Here is a 19539-nt window from a genome sequence, read left to right as displayed (position 1 = left end):
CACGCAGTGAGAGGCATCTAGGTAAGCTGAATATTTGTACACACCAACTCCATATGACTGAACCTCTCCAGTTTCTAAGACTAGATAGGATAATCATTTTGCTACAAATAACACTGTGCAGGATGATAAGAGCATACCCAAAGGATCCACTTGGTTAAGTGGTTGCTTCACTGATGAGTTTCTAGCTTCCAGTGAAATCTTGGGGAAATAACTCTGTCATGATGAAAAGGTTTTTCCCCTAAATTGCCACTTTTCACACCCGCCATCATGTATGAAAGGCTGTCTATACAGTGAACTACCCTTTGAAATGTGGGGTTCTGATCCAATTATTTAAACAAATAAAAGCAGAGATCAGTGGATATTGATAGTTACAATTTTTAAAAATAAGACCATCTTATATCTTGATTTCAAACATGGATTCAATGACTTTGTACTCCAAGACCATCAATGTTAGAATGATGGTTAGGCTTGTACACTGCCCAAAGTTGCCTGTGGTGAGATGGGAGGCTATATAAATGGATTTAATAAAATAAATAAATAAAAATACAACCATATTATTTGAAGTTTTTTTGTTTGTTTTGCACCAAGCAACGTACCAAACTAAGAAAGTCCTAATGATTGTGGCCTTTTCATATCTGATTGTATCTGGCAAGACATTACACTTCACCCAAAATGACATGGTCCTTGTCAGAGCATGGACTGCAGAAGAAAGAATGAAATACTGGGAGAAAATGTTTTTGAAAAGGAAGACAGAATCAGGCAATGTTTCTTCTATGAAGTGAACTAAGTTGCAAGATATCACTGTTTCCACTCTAGGTCCAGAAGTCTCAGAGAACATCTTTAGCTACTACTTTGATATTTTGCCTTCCTTGTTGGAGGGCCAGTGGTTCTTAGTGATTGAATGTGCTTTTCTGCTACTTCATTCATGAGACACTAAGGGGCATACAATCCTTGTATTCTTTCTTTAAGATTATCTTTTGAATGGCAGAGTTCCCATAAGGAAGCTTCAGGGCCACTGGAGCAGTAATATCTGCCCCTGCAGAAGAAGAATCTGCTTTGTATTTATAACCCATGGCTGATGGTGAAATCCACATTAACCAGCTAATTGTGTTATATCTCACTTGGAAACAGATCCAACTTCTCTCTCGCCTTCTGCTTGAAGAAATGAAAAATGAACTACTACCCCTCCCTCCCTTCTGCCCCACAATTACAAGCCTCTAAGGCCTCCAAGCTCCTGCCCCTCTTCCCTCTTTAGAGGGGAGCAATCCAAAGCACAGAGGATGGGCCAACTCACTACAGTCCCAAGAGTAGCTGGGTAGCGCTTTTATTACCCATATTTCTCTAGTAGACCAGAGCCATTAGCAACCACTTCTGTGATTATTGATGGTTACAAATGGGATCTGAATTTCACGGAGGCTTCGTACGGCCCCAGTGTACAAATCATGTGATCCCTATTTTTGTTCCATGGCTGATGGTTAGATCCCTGCTGGATCCACATAAACGTCCAATGAAATCAGGAAAATCTGCGTTTGGTTGCAAGGCTCCGACTTTTAGCCCCTTCCTCCTTTCTAAACCGTAACTTCGGGCGCGTGGCCGTCACTTTAGCTGCAGCACTCAAAGAATCCGAACTTAGTCCAGGATGCGGAAGTTCCCACTCCGGTCGGGCTCGCGGTTGAACGCTGCCATCAGACCCTCCAGTGGAAATGTACTTCGGAGACTGAGCTTCTCCGGGGGAATAAATCAACCCATAATTAAACACACGCACCCGCAAGTCAAGTTTCGGCGGGCCACCTTCTTCCTCTTGCCCCTTCTCCCCCCGCTCCACCCCGGATCTGCTCGTCCGATTCGCCCGCCGATGGAAGCCACGCACAGCCCCGACCGAGAGCTGATCCAGCCCCTTCCTGTGCCGTTGCCGTTTCCAAGCCGGGCGGCAACTATCTCCGCTTCGGCGGTGCAGCCGCTTCTCGAGTCTATCCGGGGTTTGCAACCTGATCCTTGAGGAGCTGGACGAACATCCTCGAGGATGCCGTAAGCGCGAACCTCGGATCGGTCCTGGGACGCTCGTCTCGCGCAGCGGCAAATGAGCCACGCGCCCGCCCGCCGGGCATTTTGAAACTCTCCCGGGCAGGGGAGCGACCGCACTGGCAAGCCCTGGAGAGTCTCTTCGCTAGTCGGCGCGTCGCCAAATCCCCCTGTGGGACAGCGTAGGATTGCCGCGTGTAAATTCATGGAAACGTGTGGAACGAGGTGGAAAGCGGAAGATCCTCGCTCGTCTCCGGCTTTGCCTTTGTAAAAACTGCCGCCTTTTCTCTCTCTTCCACCCCCCCCCCCCATCAGTTCTGCGCGCGCTCCAGATTCCCCTTGGAAGGCGAGAGGAGAGGACCCGAATGACCGACGTTTGATACGAACAAGCGCAGAGTGGATACTCATTTCTCCTGTTAGTAGCTCTTGATGCAAGTTAAAAATCTCTTCTCCTGATTAGGATCGCAGGTTTAACTACGCTGATCTAATTCCCGAGTTAAATATACCCCTGACGGTGCAAACCTAAAAGAATCACTGGGTTCAGTGGAACGTGGTCCTCGATAAATGAAAAACTCACGTCTCTAGTTATGTTAATATCATGCCTGCTTTATCTTAAGGCTATTAGAAACTGTAGACTCTGAGGCTTTTCCACTATGCCCTGGAGCATTCCTTTCATCCTCATCTTCTTGCCTCTTGTTCTGGAGACTCGCAGTCATGCCAGAGGCTGCTGATGATGATTATTAGGCATTTCTTGAAGATGCGTCTGCCTTGCAAAAAAAGGGGCAGATAAGTTTATGGAGGTGATACTGGTGACTTTGGACAAATATTCACTCTTGCTGCCCTGTCTGTCTAGCACCTGGACCCCAAAGGTTTCCATTTTGCTTGGAAAGGTCCAAATGAATTTTATAAATATATGTGCACCCAAGTAGGAACATGTTTTATAAAGTGATAGTATAAATAGTTCTCTTCCAGGAGCATGGGGTGCTCTTAAATCAGTTTACAAGAACTGTTACAGTGATAAAATCCTGTTTGGGTCTACAATATGGAACAGACATCTTGGTGTTTATGTGTGGCCAGGAACATGGGGTAACATCTTGTCCTCTTCCTCCGCTTAGCGCTGCCCATTGGTCCCCTCCTTCTAGGCAGTGGTGCCATCTACAGTCCTCTGATGCTGGAGAATGGAGGTTAGCTGGGATATCTACAACCCCTGAAGCAGAAGGCAGAGCCGTCCACGCTGGCCAGAGCCACCGGATCTTTCGACAATGGCTGGAGACAAATCTCACTTCGTTGGCATGTAATGTACTTATGATCCAGTTGCTGTTCTGTGCAGATTTCTAATCTGCCAGTCTGTCCGGTTCAGTGCGATGATGGAGCATGGGCGCCAGGGTCGCCAGCGGGCCTCCGAGATTATCCGCAAGCAGAAACGCAAAGAGTTGGATGCCCGACGCAGCAAGTGCCGTATCCGCATTGGAAGCCACCTGGAGCAGTGGTGTCAGCTCAAAGAGCAGCTGGGTTTTTCCCTGCATTCCCAGCTGGCCAAGTATCTGCTTGACAGGTGAGACTTTGTGCATGAAGACCATTTCTACCTCTGTTGTTTTTGTCCAAATATTAACTGAGCATCCAACGTTAAACTGCTATGAATTTAAGCTAATGGTTACATGACATGTCTCATGCCAATTTAATGAGAGGTCGAACTGGTTGGTTTTGGGCAAATGTTCTTGAGAGATGCAACTTTGCTGCTATTTTTGAGAAAGAGAGTATCAAGCTGAGATTTCACTGTGTAGAAAACGAAATGGCGTATTAATAAGCAGGCTGGCTTCCTTCTCACAGAGAATGTGTCACTCCCATCAGCCATGACATGGGATATTCTGACACCCTTCTCCCTGTTCTGATTCCGGCCTAATCTAGTCTCCTTTAATTGGCTGGGAGAAGCTTAAAAAAGAAGCTAGCAGAAAGAGTAGGAGAGGTTTGGTGTAATAGTGCAGTGTTTCTCGAACCGTCAGAGGGCAACTGTCAGATGTGTGGACTTCAACTCCCAGAATTCCACAGGTCATATAGCTACTGCTCAGAATTCTGACAACGGAAGTCCATACCCATGGAAGTTCCAAACTTGAGAAGCTCTGTTTGAAAGGTCTGGTGCTGCTTCTTTTTATTATTAAAATTACCTTGTACAGTATGCTGGATGTAGTTTAGATATTATTATTATTCATGTGTGGGCACATATGTTCCATCTGCTCACTCTACTACCTCTTCTCTTTCTTTTGCAGGTACAGTTCACATGCCTCAGTATTGAAAACAGGTAAACACCCTTATGGATTCTCCGTAGTCCATGAGAAGCCTTTTATTCATAGTTCCTGGGGACAGAATTTCAATTCCTACCTTTAAGATCAAAAATAAGGCTCAGAACTTGGAGTGAGGGATTTCACACGGAAGTTTTGCTTCCCCATTAAAGCTGGGCCTCTTTTCTTCTCTCCCTCTTTCTTCAGGATCAGACAGCTCCAGTGCTGGCCCTCTTCCTTCCGAGGCATTGCAGCGTCTGGTTGTCCTTTCTCACAATCACAGCCAGGAATGTGGCTTCATCCCTAATGTGAAGCCCGCGTTGCTGGAGCAGGAGAGAGTCTCCAACCAGCTGGTGTGGGAGTGTCTGGCTGGCCATACCTTCACCTGGAGTCCCCCTGCCCCAAAGATCGGCCTGCCATCCTTCTGCCAAGCAGCCTCTGGGGCCAGGCAAGAGCAGGAGGAGGAAGCAGTCAGTTCCAGACCCAGCCCTCCACCCTCCCCAGTCACCAGACGCCGGCGCTCCCTTCGCAGGGCAGCAGCGGCCCACGCCATTTCATTAGCACTTGCTGCCAGCTCGCCCTGTCCTGTGGACGAGGCAGAGCCCTCTTCCCAAGAGGACGAGGAGGGCGGTGAGGACAGAGAGAAGACCGCATGCATGTCTCCTGCTAGTGGCGCAGGTTTGGAGAAGGAGGCAGAATTGCTGAGCGGCGCAAACTCGGATGAGACAGGTGAGGGAAGGGGCTGAGGGAGGCCAGAGGTCCCACTTCGACAGAGCTGGGAGGCAGCAAGGCTAGACTTGTGTTGGGAAGGGGGCAGATTGGCAGGGTACCCAAAGCGGGAGGGGGGCTACGGGGCAGAAGTGGGCAAGGGTGGGGTTTTCCTTATGGGATATCTGGGCTGTGTGTAGAAGCTTACTTGAAGGTTTTGAGCCTAGATCAACATGTCAATAACACTTTTACTTCATGTCCAGCCCAAAACTACTAAGAAAGAGAAAACCCTGCAAAATACCAGTGAGGAAGGTGGATCTTTCTCCCCCTCCCTAAAATTAAGACACCAGTGTTCACAACAATGAAGGCAAGAAACATGCGTTTTGAAAAAGAAAGGCATCCTAAAGTTGGAAGTGTGGGATATATTGAGAGCGGAAGGGATGTCATTGCTCTTGAATAAAGAACCTAACAAATGCATTTATAGGGAATACTAATCTGTCAAAGCTCATTAGCCTTCACCCACCAAAACGTATATTCTGGAGGAATAAGAAAGAAAGGAAGTCATGTGCAGTTTTCAAAAGCATCTCTGCCTGATCCCCTAGAGGTGATTCTTACTCACCAGTGCTAACCAGGCAAGAGAGTATTGAAAACAAACCCAGTAGGTGCCTGTACTTTTTAGGAAGGGAGGGAGGGAGGGAAGGAAACAGGGAAATGGTCATGGGAGTGATTTTATGCCCACTGCTGAGCTTCAGCAGCCAAGTTCCTCTTAACTGACTGCTTTATAAAGACTGCAGTTTTGCTGATCCTGTTCTCTCAGTCTGACACTGCGGTGTTTTCTCTTCCAGCAGCTGCACCAGATGAGATTCCAGGTAGCACTGAACCTCCAGGGCCCGAAAGGTATATTTCTTCTCTCATACCATCACAGCAGGGTTCAAATGGACCTTGCTTGCTATATACCAAGGGCGAACAGCTTTCAGGTTTACAACATTGACATTGTCTTTTATAACACTGACATTTGCCAAAGAAACCTGGTGCAAAAGAGTATTGGAAAGACGTATTCAGGAAGAATAATGATCCCAGGAATTTGTTCTGAGCCTCAGTACTGAAGGGAGATCACCATCCTATACAAAAATCCATTCCTGGTTTTCCTCTGTGTGTGTGTGTGTGTGTGTGTGTGTGTGTGTAATTTAGCAGAATACCTGAAATTTTCTTACTGATGTCCTTAAATGATTGGGATCTGAGCATCTTTAATGATTGATTGATTGATTGATTGATTGATTGATTGATTGACTGATGATGTGCTATCTAGTTGGTGTCAACTTTTAGCAACCACATAAATACACCTTTCCAGGATGATCAGTCCTCAGTCTGGTCCTTCAGAAATTCCAATGGTGCATCATCACTACAGTAATTGGTCCATCCCCTTGCTGCTGGTCGTCCTCTTCTTCTCTTTCCTTCCACCCTCCCCAGCATTACAGCCTTTTCCAGAGAGCTGGGTCTTCACACAATGTGTCCAAAATATTAAAGAATATTGACTTCTTTTTCGTATTCTTTGGCTTTCTCAATTATCCAGCATGCATCACCAATAATGCCTCATGTTCCTCGGCCTTTTCTAAAGACAGGTTAAACATCTGGCCTTTCCCCTTTCCATGTAGGGCTCTAATCTGCATTGGATGTTCCTCAGCGTTATTTTGCTAGCGTTTGAAATTAAGGACACTGTACAATAGTTTGCACACTCTGTTAAGTCTCCTTTCTTTGGTATTGGTATGAAGACTGACCCCCTCCAATCTGTTGCCACTGTGTTGTTCTTCAGATTTGCTGGCATAGTTTGGAACTGATTCTTTTCTTGCATTCTATATTTCTATAGATACTCCATCACTTCCTGTAGCCTTCTAACTTGATAATGACTTGAGTGCTGATCTTTTATAATAAGGTATCTTGGATGTTCACATCTCTGCTGTACAAAATTTCAGTATACTTCTTCCATCTTAATTTGGTCTTTGAATCAGTTACTAATTGTCCATAGGTGTCCTTTAGTGTACCAGTTCAAGATTGGAACCTCCTCAGTTTGGAGATCTTTTGAAAGACTTTCCTTGTTTTCTGTGTCTGTTTCCATTTTCAACGTCTTACAGATTTGGAACCTCCTCAGTTTGGAGATATTTTGAAAGACTTCCCTTGTTTTTTTGTGTCTCTTTCCATTTTCAACGTCTTACAGATGTCATTGTAATATGGCTTCATGCCTCTTCTAACAGCAATCTAAAATTCTTTGTTAAATTCCTTCCTGAGATCTTTGTCTTTCCTGGTTTTGGCTTCTCTTCTCTTCTTGGCAATTTCCACCATTTGTTCTGACATTCAGTGATATTATTTGATCATTGACTGCACTGCACCCAAGTACTGTTCTTGCTATATCCTTCCTGACTCGGAAAGCCATATCAGGCCTTCTTTGTTTTTCACGTTCTGAGTGGTAAGCAGTGTAATCTTCTGACTGAAAGTGTCCAATTTCAGTTCATTTCAAATTGCTGATGTCAATGTGTAGTCAGTTTCTTTCATTGTTCACTTTATTGAGCTTTTCCATGTTCATGCTTCTTATGTTCCATGTTCTCACTGTAACTCTCTCTTTGCAACTTCAGATTTTCTTTTTCTGTATGGCAACATCAACAACTAGATGTCCTGAAGGCTTTAATGTAGCCGCATCATAAACACCATTAGTACTCAGAAAGATCGTCAGCTCTTTCTCAGTAATATATTGAGTGCCATCTGACCTGAGAGACCCACCATCAGTGACTTTATCTTGCTACCCATGTGATTTTTTTGGTAGAAGACAGGAGTAGTTCACCATTGCCTTCTCCCATGCAGTATGAAATTACGCCTTTGCCATTGTCACTAACGTGATCATCTGCCTTCAGCATCTTACCATATCGTTGCTGCCTAATATAAATGCCCGCTTGCTTTAGCAGGAAGCTAGCATGACCTTCATGTCACGGGTATCTATTGAGTATATATACTCTTGGCATATAGTTTCAGTGTTCTTGCTCATCCTTCCCAGGAACACACACAGACACACCACCCCTTGCCACAATGAGACAGTATAGCAGGACTTGAGTTCTACCAGACTCTCTGTCCCATTTACCACCCATGGGGGAAGGTAGGAGTGCAACTATCCTAATGATTGTTCTAATTGCCTCAAAAGCTAGTGCAAGAAATGAAAAACTAGTCCTCCAGGTATTGCTGAACTACAGCTCCCAGCATCTCTGACCAGCTGCACAGAAGGATTCCAGGTTTAGTCTTTAGCTCAGCCTTCCCCAACTTTGTGTTCTCCAGATGTGTGATTTCCCAGAATGTTCAGCAGTAGCCACATGCTGGCAGGGAAATTCTGAGAATTGAAGTCCACACATCTGGAGGATGACCACTAGGGGAAAGCTGCTTCAGATCTCTAGTTAAAACAGTGTGAGGAACTACACTGATTTACAACTCCTAGCATTTTTCACCACTAGCCACATCAGCTGAAAAGGAGGGAATGTACTAAACTAAACAAGCCGAGATTCATCCAGGATGAAGGATCTTTGTGACCTGAATCTCAGCCTTTCATTTTTTGTACTTTCTTCAGGACTTTAACTCCACCAGAGGAGACACCTGAATCAGTGTCTGACCCACCAGAGGAGGAGGAAGGAGAAGATTTCACAGAAGATAATATGATGTACATGGATGACCTGCAAGATGAAAATTATCAGCCTTCCTTGGATAGGTAAGGAATTTAGAAGATTTTAAATGCAGCAGAGTCCAGTTCAATGTGGATACATGAGAGTCCAACAACAAAGTCATTTCTTTATTTAATCATTTGTATACCACTTCATATGCAACTCCCACCAGGTAACTTATGGAATAGAACATCTCAAATGAACACTCAAGCTACGTGATTTTAAAAATACAGGCCAGTTAAAATTAAACAAATCAAGGCAGGAAGTGGTTTAGCACTCCGTATTCCTAGGATATTTCACAAACTTCCCATTCTATTAATAGTCCTGGAGTCTCTTGATAGTCTCCCATCCAAACACTAACAAGGTCTGACCTTGCTTAGCTTTTTCAAGAACAGACAAGTTCAACTAGGTGCTGTCATCCTATAGGGAAACCTTTGACTCCTATGTGGGATATAACAGGGTCACGATAAGACGCTGCATTATAAAAGGAAAATGTCATTCTCCTCATTTGGTTATCTGAAATGCCCCAGATCTGTGTCTTGTTAGTTATTAGGTACTAAAGATGTCATATAACCAGTCATTTTTATTTTATACTGCCCCTTTTTTTCAGACTGAGGACTCTGTGGCCCTTTGAAGCTTAACCACTACCCCAGACTGACTCTCAAAAATATAATTGCACTGAATTAATTCAACACAGTTAATATTATTACCTTTCACTTAGTTAATAATTTTCCCCATTATCATCTTAAGAATTAGAGTGTGGTATCAAGGAAGAGTCTGGACTATACCAAGGTATTCAGAGCCACATTCAACCCTGGGTTTCCAGGTTTTGCACCTCTGCCTTAAAGAATAGAGCACCATCAAAGCAGACGTGCAGGCTAGTCTACAGCATGAAGTTGGTTTGAACTATCCAAGGTCCTAGACAGGTTTACTCTGGTCCTTCATTTCTCTACCAGTTTTCCAGATAGTTGCTTTCCCGATATTTGTCAGCCCAAAGCTCTTGTGCAGAAATGTTTGTGCTTATTCTTGACTGATTTGAGTCATTGATTGATTCTATGTTTTTTATTGCCATTTTTAGCCCAGTTTTCACGAAAAGCAATCCCAATCTCTCTTTCTAGCTGTAAGAAGCAGGCACAGCCAGGAGATGAAGACATGTCCCAAATTGGTCCTAAGAGAATCAGGTAAGTTCAGGTTCATGGTTCTTCATGATATCCTCAGCCAACTTGGGCCAAAAGTAGAAAATCTAAGGAAGTTTAGATAGGTTGGTTAAAGCTGCAAGACTGGTTAAGATTGTTGGTCTGTCTGTCTGTCTATTCTACTTACAAACTACAGTTTATATGCTGTTCAGTCCAACAAGGCTCAAAGCAGCTTACAACAGCAACAAAAAGAATGCAACATTAAATAAAAAACATCATTGCCAACAAGACCAAGTAGCTGCACCCCAAGGAACAGTACAACATCCAAAGAAGGAGAACAGCAGATAAGAAGGCCCACCACAGCCTTTCAGGATTACTAGCAAAGCCAGAAGTTATTAAAGATTCATACACATGAAACCTTACCTAATAATATAAAAGTTATTAAAAACCTAATGGATTATTGTAATTGCCTTCTTTCGGTTGGAGTCATGGGGATTTCGGGGAGTTGCAGACTGAAAACATCTAGCGAAGTATTTTGGGAAAAGCTGGTTCCTAAAAACTGTTAATTAACCTGTTTTACCATCAAATCTATTTGATTAAGATTACATTGGTTGCTGTTAAGTAAAATGTAATATTTAGCTGTCTTTGTTCAAATTATTTTTGACCCATCTAAACAATCTAAACAATCCAGGCTTGTTTACTTTGGAGTGGGAGAGAGGTCTATAAAATACTTCTGTGCATTGGGCTAGAGCACACAAAAGTTGTATTAGATAGTTCTGCAGTTCTGTTGTGGATCTTCAGCCTGGAGATTTGACGTATTTCCTCTTCCTTTTTGGCTTCTCTCTCTCCCATCTTTGCCTTTCTTCATAGGAAGGCAGCCAAGCGAGAGATTCTCCTCTGCGACTACGATGGTTGTGGGAAAATTTTCTCCAATCGCCAATACTTGAATGTAAGTAATGGAGGAACAGCAGGAGTCGCTGATCTCTTTTTGTGGGGAGATGGAGTGGAGGTAGACGTGTTGTGACATCCAGCACTGAAAAGTGGGTGGGCTTTGATAATCTCCTAGAGGTCCCAAGGGCATCAATTCAGATCCCCAATTCAGGGTGCCATCTCATAATGATAATGGAGGTCATCCATCAGTTTGGCATGAACTATCACCAATATGCTGATAGCAGCCAATTATTGCCTGTTTTTGCCCAAATGCAGCTGGCGCACCAGTTGCAACCCTACCTGGACTAGGATGCCCCGGTGATGGTAGCTTATGCCTTGATCATCACATGTTGGACTCCTGCAGCACACTCTAAGGGGTAGGCAATAGAAATGACTCAGAAGCTGCACTTGGTCCAGAATGCAGTTGTCAAAGTGCTGATGGAACACTCCACCATTGCGCAATAACACTGATTCTGCAGTTGCGGCACCATTTACCAGTAAGCTTCTGCACCCAATTCAAAGTGCTGGCTATTACCTCCAAAGCTTATACATGTAGCACCAGGTTACATTAGCCATAATCTTTCCAAAATAAATTCTGTCCATCTGGTCCAAACATCACAAGGCTTGCTGAGAGTGCCCACCCCCATGGGACGCACATGGGACTTGTGCTAGATGGCACACCAAAATGCTTCTCCCAAAGGTATGTGCACATCCTTCCTCCTTGCATCCTGCAAAGAGATTAAAACTTTTTCATTTTACCATGCTTTTGCCCTAATTAATTGATTGTAGGTGTTTATCTTGGCGTGTACATATTGCTTTGTTTTAATCTGGTGTTCTTGTCATTTCAACTTTGTTGTACAGCATCTAGAGTCTCATGATGAAGCAGTGTATAATATTCTGCAAATATTATAGAAATAAATCCATAGCTAGTTAGTGACAACGTGTTTGAAGGGATCCTGTGAAATTCTGAACTGGACTGCTAGGATTACCAACAGAAGTAAAAACAGATGCAGCTGTTGGATAAAGGCAACATTAATGAGAGAAGACCAAACAGTTTAGCTGAAGAATGGTGTCTTCATATGGCTACCTATGAATGCATCTTCTAGTTTTCAACTGAACATTTCCATGAACATCTACTTACACATGCACATTCCCACTCAGTGGCTACACACCCATGAGAAACATAGAAGTTTGTTCTTGTGATTTGATGTGGGGTGCATACAAGTGACCAACAGAACTTCTATGTTTCATTTAAATTTCTGTGTCAGTATTTTAGAGTCAAGTGACACTTTCTATAATGCCCTGTTTGTTGGCATCTGGCTGGACCAGAAGGGCCGAAGTTAATAGAAAACCACAAATCTTAGCATTTGTACCAGGAGAAGGTTCCACCTTTACTTTAGAAGAATCATTCAGAGAAATAGGAGGTACACACGGTCCAGTTAGTCATCATTGTGTAGGCAATATACTACTAAAAAAAAACCCTCTTTGGATTATGTAAACTAAGGAGTGATGCAGATTTTAGAGCTTTATATTCTCTCTGCACTGTTTTTTTTCTTCCAGCACCATAAGAAATACCAGCATGTTCACCAAAAGACCTTTACCTGCTCTGATCCCAGCTGTGGCAAGTCCTTCAACTTCAAGAAACATCTCAAGGAGCACGAGAAACTGCACAGTGGTGAGCAGTCCAACAATGACTCTTTCATCCACCTGGTGCCCGCTAGATGTTTTGAACTACAGTTCTCATTGTTCTTGCAGCCTGTCTAACCAATGATCAGGGTATTCTGGGAGTTGTGCTCCAGAGCATCTGGAGGCCACCAGGTTGTCCATTCTCCAAGGGTAATTGTTGGACTTGGATAGGTTCTAATTCTTCCCCAGCCACAAAAGTTGTTTGGCGGCTTTTGACAGGTTGTTGTACCTTATAAAACAGTTTGATGGTACAAAAGGACAGTAGGTGGTAAAAAGGAATTACCCTGAGGATGTTCAGGAGACACAGTGGTTAAAGCAGGCCATAATTATGAGTCATCTGTCCTTCAGCATGTGGTGAGAAGCCAGGGGTTGTAGGAAGAAGACCATCATCAATCCCTTGTATAGCTGATTTTGGATGGTATAGCATATCATGTGGCCACAGTAATTGTGCTTTATTATCCTGATCCATGATTTAGCAAACTCTGCCAAAAAAAAATATCCAGCAATTCTATCTAGAGTCTCATGATGAAGCAGTGTATAATACACTTTCAAAATTAACATGGTATATTAATTTGGAGAGAATCCCCCTTTTATAGTCCAGATTTTAATTTTTTTTACTGTGGAAAGCTACAGGTACCTTTTCAAGGGCTGATCAGAGAAACACCCACAAAGGACATGGTGCCACATCAAAACAAGCAGTTAGATACATCAAATCACACCAACAAAGGCAAAACCCACACTATGAGCAGAGGCAGAACATCCCCTCTGGACCCACCTCACCCCACTGCCACTATTTCCTACGACTCCTTCCTTCTCTTTTCCTCTTTTCTGACTTGAACCCAACTTATTCTTCCATGGACAAAATCAACTTTGTCTGAGGGTTGGGGGGGTTGTTGGTGTGTTTTTGCATTGTTTTTTGCTTGCAAATTGTTAATTATTTGTTAATTAAGTTGCTTGTGAACTGTTTAGAAATAGATTTCATTAGGGCACTGCCCTATCACCAGCACAGAAATCAGATTCAGCAACCTGTCTAGTCACTTTTGAGCCTGGAATGGAGAAGGAGGAGCAAGGAGAAGGATCTTATTATTTGCTCTCAAGCATCAACATGTCTTGGACCAGCCCTGATTGTGGTATTGGGGGAAAGGATTTATAGGTTGCCTGTATCTATAATGGAGTTTATGCTTTTAGGATCAAGCTGGCCAATGACCTGCTTTGCCCTTACTTGCAGATAAAAGGGATTACATATGTGAGTTTTGTGCCCGCTCCTTCCGAACGAGCAGTAATTTGATAATCCACAGGCGGATCCACACTGGGGAAAAACCCCTACAGTGAGTATGCCCCACAATGCTTTCCTATGGCAGAGATGTCCTATGGAGTCCTGGGGGTTCTCTGAGCTTAGTTGTTTTCTTGCAAATGTTTTGTTACCCAGCTAAATAACATCTTCAGTGCTAGAATGGGATGAGGTTTGCTCTCCATTTATATACAGTGGCATGCCCTGCCAGTGTTGGTGTTTTTTGTTTTTCCTGGTAATTCCTTGATTAGGGTATTTTTTACTGCTTGATTATATGTCTGATGATTATCTTGGTGTTAATCTGGGTGATGATTGCTGGTGAGGAGATGTTCTGGTCTTTTCCTTTCTATTGTCTCTTGAATAGTGTGTAGATGCTGTTTATCTCTATGTGCCTGTTGATGGCTGCCTTGTCTGAATACCAAGCTTCCAGGAATTCCCTCACATTTTTGGATTGAGCTTGGTCTAAGATGCTGACATTTTCCCAGTTGAAGCTATGGTTAAGTCTGTCCATGTGTTGTGAGATTAAGGAGTTTTCATCATGTCTCCTGACTGCTAGTTGGTGTTCATGGATGCGCTCTGCCAGCCTTCTGCCTGTCTGTCCTACATAGTGGCATCAAGTCCAACCTCCTGCTTCTCACCGTCGCCAACCAAGAAGCCTTCCCAGTAAAGCATTAAGCAGACGGCTTTCCCAATCCCACTTTATAGGGTTCTCTTATGAATAGAAAGCAAACCCTCTTCCATGCTGACTGAAGTTCCAGACAGGGAATCGACATCTTTACTTCCCCAGTAAAACTTGCCTTGCAGCACATCTGCAAAGGCAGGTTAACCAAAGCCCCTCCATGGTCCCTCCAAAGCCCCTCACCAAAGAGAGACAAAATTTCTTTTTTTTTTTAAACCAAGCTTCAGGAGATGGAAGGGAAGGAGAAGCTTGCTTGGGCAAGCCACAAAGGACATTCTCCTGGCCCCTTCTTTGCTGGTTAGCATCAAGGAAATGGTAAAGGCAGGAAGATTGTGGGGAGTTTTGAGAATAGGCTGCAGGGAGTTCACCTGGAAAAGAGGACCAGAGCATTTCTTTGGAGAAGTGGAGGCAGCCTTGGAATGGGGGTTAGTAGAAAGTCCAGAGAATGTTCTCCCCTCTGGAAACAGTGAGTTGCACTCCAGGTTTATGGAGAGGAAAGGGCTCATTTTAAGGAGCAAGCTGGGAGGACTGCACCAAGGCGAAGGGAAATGGAGTGAAGGTAGAATTGCTTCAGTGTCTGATATAAGATTGCAGTATCCAAGAGGCAGGGAACGCCCACGTAATACAACCAGGACATTGTTTGCAGGAGCTAAGAAACTGCAGCGAGGTCTAGATTTACCTTAAGGTGTGTGCTATGTCTGTTGGATTGTCTCTGGTTAATTGTCTCTGATATTTTTTATCTCAGTTTCTTGGTACACAACTCAGTTCTTACATTTTGTTTCATCTTGGGCTGCTGGAGCCACAGAACACCTCTGAATGCCTAATTTCAGTCAGCCATAACTGGCTTTCCATTTGCTTACCTAAGGTTAAAAAGGAAGTTTTATATCTTCCTTATTATTATTATTATTATTTTTAATAAAGTTCACTTTTAAATAATACGTTATACTTTTGTTGCAACTGCTCCAGAGGAAAGGGGGTTAATTTCCCTAGTCAAATGCCTCCAGATTACAAGGGCCCAGAGATGGCATTATAGAGTTAGTTGTGTTGTTGGTGGTATTGTTTTCAACAGTCAGACACCAAAGCTGTGAGATCCCCTACTTGCCTCACATGGTGGTGCTAAGGGGGAGGATGCCGGATGAGGCCTCCCCCAAGAAGCGAGGTGGGGGTGGCAGAATGCCAAACAGCTATGCCAGAGAAGTGTCAGGATACCTCTCAGAAAAAGACAATTGATCAACCATCTTTGTTAAACCAGGCACAAGGCACAGTGAACAGAAGCCATCAGCTGGGATTTTCCTTTTTTTCCTTCTGAGTCTTTTTTTTTTTTTTTGGAGAATCTCTTTATCAATTTGTTTGTGTTTTAAATATTTTAAAGGGAGCCAGTTTGGTGTAGTGGTTAAGGCACTAGGCTAGAAACTGGAAGACTGTGAGTTTTAGTTCCACCTTAGGCCCGAAGCCAGTTGGGTGATCTTGGGCCAGTCCCTCTCTCCCTGCCCTAGGAAGAAGGAGGAGGCCAGGGCAAACCACAGCTGAAAATCTTGCCAAGAAAATTGCAGGGACCAGTCCAGGCAGTCACCAGGAGTCAGTATTGACTTGAAGGCACAAGTAAATAAAACTAAATATTTTAAGCCTGTGTAGGCTACAGTTTCTTTGTACTTAAGTCTCAAAATTAGGCTACCAGTTGTTAGCAGTTGTACCAACAACATTTATGGTGTGGGGTCAGAGAATGCTCTGAAGTTCCTAGAAAGAGTTCAGGTTGCCCACCTTGAATTGAATTGGCTGTTCCCAAGTTCTAGTACAGTATGCAAAGGGGGGAACCATAAAGGATAATAGAAAACTTTGAAAAGAGTGCAGAAAGATATTTCTTCCCAGGCACTGCTAATCCAAGACAAATAAGGTCCCTGCATAGCGGCTTTATAGCATTTGCATGACAGGTTTGTTGGGTCAAGAGTAGAGTTGCATGTTATGTAAATTCAGAAACCCAGTCAATCCTGGAGCAGCACAGAGTCAGCTTTAAAGAAACAGCCCTGGAATGTTGCATGAATGTGTTGTCTGAGAGAGCTAATATGAAATTGGTCCTGGTTTCAACCGCTGGACATAGAGATGAGAGCCTAGAACAGCCCAGCAAAAACAGGTTTTGTTTAGAGCAGTGTTTTTCAACCTTGGCAACTTTAAGATGTGTGGACTCCAACTCCCAGAATTCCCCAGCCAGCCATGCTGGCTGGGGAATTCTGGGAGTTGAAGTCCACACAACTTAAAGTTGCCAAGGTTGAGAAACACTGATATAGGCTATGCTGAGTTGGAGTTTCATCCCCAGCCAGCATGAAGTTGAAGTCCACACATCTTAAAATTGCCAAGGTTGAAAAACACTGCTTTAGAGAGACTTTCTGCACTTTTCTTTTCATCCCCTCTCCATGTAGGCACACAGAGGGATGAAACACTGCAGAGAGGGCATGGGGGAATTAAGTCCCACCCCAATGTATATATTTATGGTGGCTCAAGCTCTGATTTTCTCTTAACGGTTTTTAAAGACAGCCAACAATCTTCCACAGAAGGAGCAGAGATATTGGAACTGATGCAACCCAGGCAATCTTACGTTGTGTTGATTGTCTACTGTGCTTCACCAACTTAGTCCTTTAGCCAGAGTCAGCAAAAGAATTGCTCAACCCTGTCGTACAAAGACAACCCCTCTCTCTTGGGGGGAGGGTGATGGGGAGAGCCAAAGCTGACTTTATCACCTGTTTCTGGCAGCCCTCTTGGTGATCCCCTTTCCTTTTTGCCTAGGTGTGAGATCTGCGGTTTCACCTGCCGCCAAAAAGCGTCCTTGAACTGGCACATGAAAAAGCACGATGCTGACTCCTTCTACCAGTTCTCCTGTGACCTCTGTGGCAAGAAGTTTGAGAAGAAGGACAATGTCACTGCGCACAAGAGTAAGAGCCATCCTGAGGGAGCCCCTGGGCCTCCCCCACCAGCACAGGAGCCTCCCCCTCTGAGCTCCCCACTTGCAACAGAGCAGATGGCCAACCCAGTTCAGAGTCAGCCATGTGACATGGGGAAAAGGGTGGAGCCCCCAGCCCTTGCCATTACCGTCATCATTGAGTAACGGACTGAGCAGAACGAGAACAACAGCAGCAGAGAGAATTCCTGGCATTTCCTGCAGGCCAGCTGCATTACGTCAGCAAGGTTGCCATATCAGCAAAGACAGATGGGCCCTACCTCTAAAGCAAGGTCCCACCACTCACATTCTTTCAGCTCAGCTCCTCTGGGCTCACTTCTGGAATAAAAGGACAATCTTGGGTTCTGCCTTGCCTGGCTCCAGAACGTCTAGAGGCGGGGCACGTCCTGACAGCCAGTTTGATGTGTTTTCCTTCTGTCTATGGGGGGACAAAAGTACTCTGGCGTAATTTGCTCTGCCTACATAGCCGGTCTCTCCTATTTCGCGAATGAGGCCGGTGAGTGGTGTTGGGTGACCATTACAAGGCAGCTTACTTCATACTCTCAGGATTATATAAACATTGAAAAACAAAACATTTTGTGATAAGGACTTCAAGCTTATCCCCTGATCCAGATTCTCCTTTTTCAGGAGGCACAAAAGACACGTATACCTGGCTTAGGAAAGCTCATATGTCTAATATATTTCTCTTGACTCATTCCTAGGATGTTGAGAGAAATAAATGTATTGAAAGGCTGTTATTGCAGGGCTCTGAGCATTCCCTTGTAACGGTGCCATCTCTGCCACACGTACATCTCCTGCCATTAAAGGAATTCCTCCGCTACTGCTCTGTATGAGGTCCTGCTCTGAGTGCGCCTCATGTGGACTCTGAGCGAATGATTCCTCTCAGCCTCATTTTTTAAAAAAGTCTCAGCTTTCATAAGTTTGGGAAACATGCTCCAGTGTATCTAGTATATAAGTACATTATCTTTGCTTTCATTTCACAAGTTTTTGGAGAGTTATTCCCAGTTTTATGCCAAGCCTATACATGCCAAACCCATATATGCTGGAGTCCTAGAAATGTACAGGCATACCTCGGAGATATGGCGGGTTTGGTTCCAGACCGCTGCAATAAAGCAAATACCACAATAGAGCAAATCACACAAATTTTTTGGTTTCCCAGTACATATAAAAGTTATGTTTATGCTATCCTGTGGTCTATTAAGTGTCCAATAGCATTATGTCTAAAAAAAATGTACATACCTTAATTTAAAAACTCTTTATCGCTAAAAAATGCTAATCATCATCTGATTGACTTGCTCAATGCAGGGTTACCACAAACCTTCAATTTGTAAAAAAAAAAAAAAAAACCTGCCATATCTGCAAAGCGCAATAAAACGAGGTATGCCTGTCTAGATCTAAGACCAAGGAGGTTTTTACCAGACAGCAGTAGTGAGACTTCACACCAAGAGTTCTCAGCCCATACACCTGTGTTCATGTTTCTGGAAACAAATAAATGTTGATCAAAGGGTTAAAACCAAGTTGTGATGTCAAAAAAACAAATTTACTGAATCTATTTTATTTTGACAAGCACTTTGCCGTTTCGCCGAATTTATTTTACTTCTACTAATTCATGGAAGAGAAGGGGGAGGAGCTATGCAAAATAAGAGCTCCTACCTTTTGTAGCAGCTTCCCTTGAGATGGAGATGTCAGACATTGCGTAGGCACTATGCCTTGTAATCCTAGTGAAGATTAAAAAGTTGCGTTATCTTTGATAAGGAAGCTGAGGTTCTTAGGAAATTCAGTTTGCTACAAATACTAAAATTCTGAATTCCTAAATTTTGCAGTGCCAAAAGGTGATTGTTGCTGCTGCTTTTAATTTATTTTGGAGATGGGTGTGAAATCTTTAAATCTCTAAATTAGGTGGAAAGTTGGAAACAAATAAAAGGATCTTCCCCTATAAGAATCAAAACAGAGGGAGATATTTGCAAATAAACTAACGTTTGGGTCCATATTTAGTTACCGGCTTGTTTTAAGTGTCTAGTATTAAATCACTATATATTTATTTATGTTAAGAAGTTTTATAGAAGTACAAGAAAAAAATGAAAAAGAGGAAGATGAAAAATAAAACAACCAGTCACATGTCACGTGATAACCACATTTTAAGATCCAACTATTTTT

General features: G+C 43.5%; 1 protein-coding gene across 3 annotated transcripts; it reads left to right on the top strand.

Moving 5' to 3' along the window:
- The first annotated feature begins 1891 nt into the window (after positions 1-1891).
- Positions 1892-19377, top strand: ZNF692 (zinc finger protein 692). Of its 3 annotated transcripts, none has more exons than XM_025174215.2 (11): positions 1892-2437; positions 3138-3577; positions 4290-4321; positions 4509-5030; positions 5858-5906; positions 8617-8754; positions 9826-9888; positions 10714-10792; positions 12334-12448; positions 13688-13787; positions 17211-19377. In XM_025174215.2, exons 2-11 carry the CDS (start codon positions 3387-3389, stop codon positions 17527-17529), a joined length of 1608 nt encoding a protein of 535 aa, XP_025029983.1. In that variant the 5' UTR covers positions 1892-2437; positions 3138-3386; the 3' UTR covers positions 17530-19377. The 3 variants fall into 3 exon arrangements, with proteins under 3 accessions (XP_025029983.1, XP_025029982.1, XP_025029981.1); XM_025174214.2 differs by having other exon boundaries at positions 1894-2437; positions 3165-3577; positions 5855-5906; XM_025174213.2 differs by having other exon boundaries at positions 1894-2437; positions 5855-5906.
- Positions 19378-19539: the final 162 nt, after the last annotated feature.

Source organism: Python bivittatus, unplaced genomic scaffold (assembly GCF_059951505.1).
Source record: "Python bivittatus isolate LINGU-HERP-01145 unplaced genomic scaffold, Pbiv_v1 ctg000080_np1212, whole genome shotgun sequence".
Taxonomy (NCBI): Eukaryota; Metazoa; Chordata; class Lepidosauria; order Squamata; family Pythonidae; genus Python; species Python bivittatus.
This window is presented reverse-complemented; position numbering and strand designations above follow the sequence as displayed.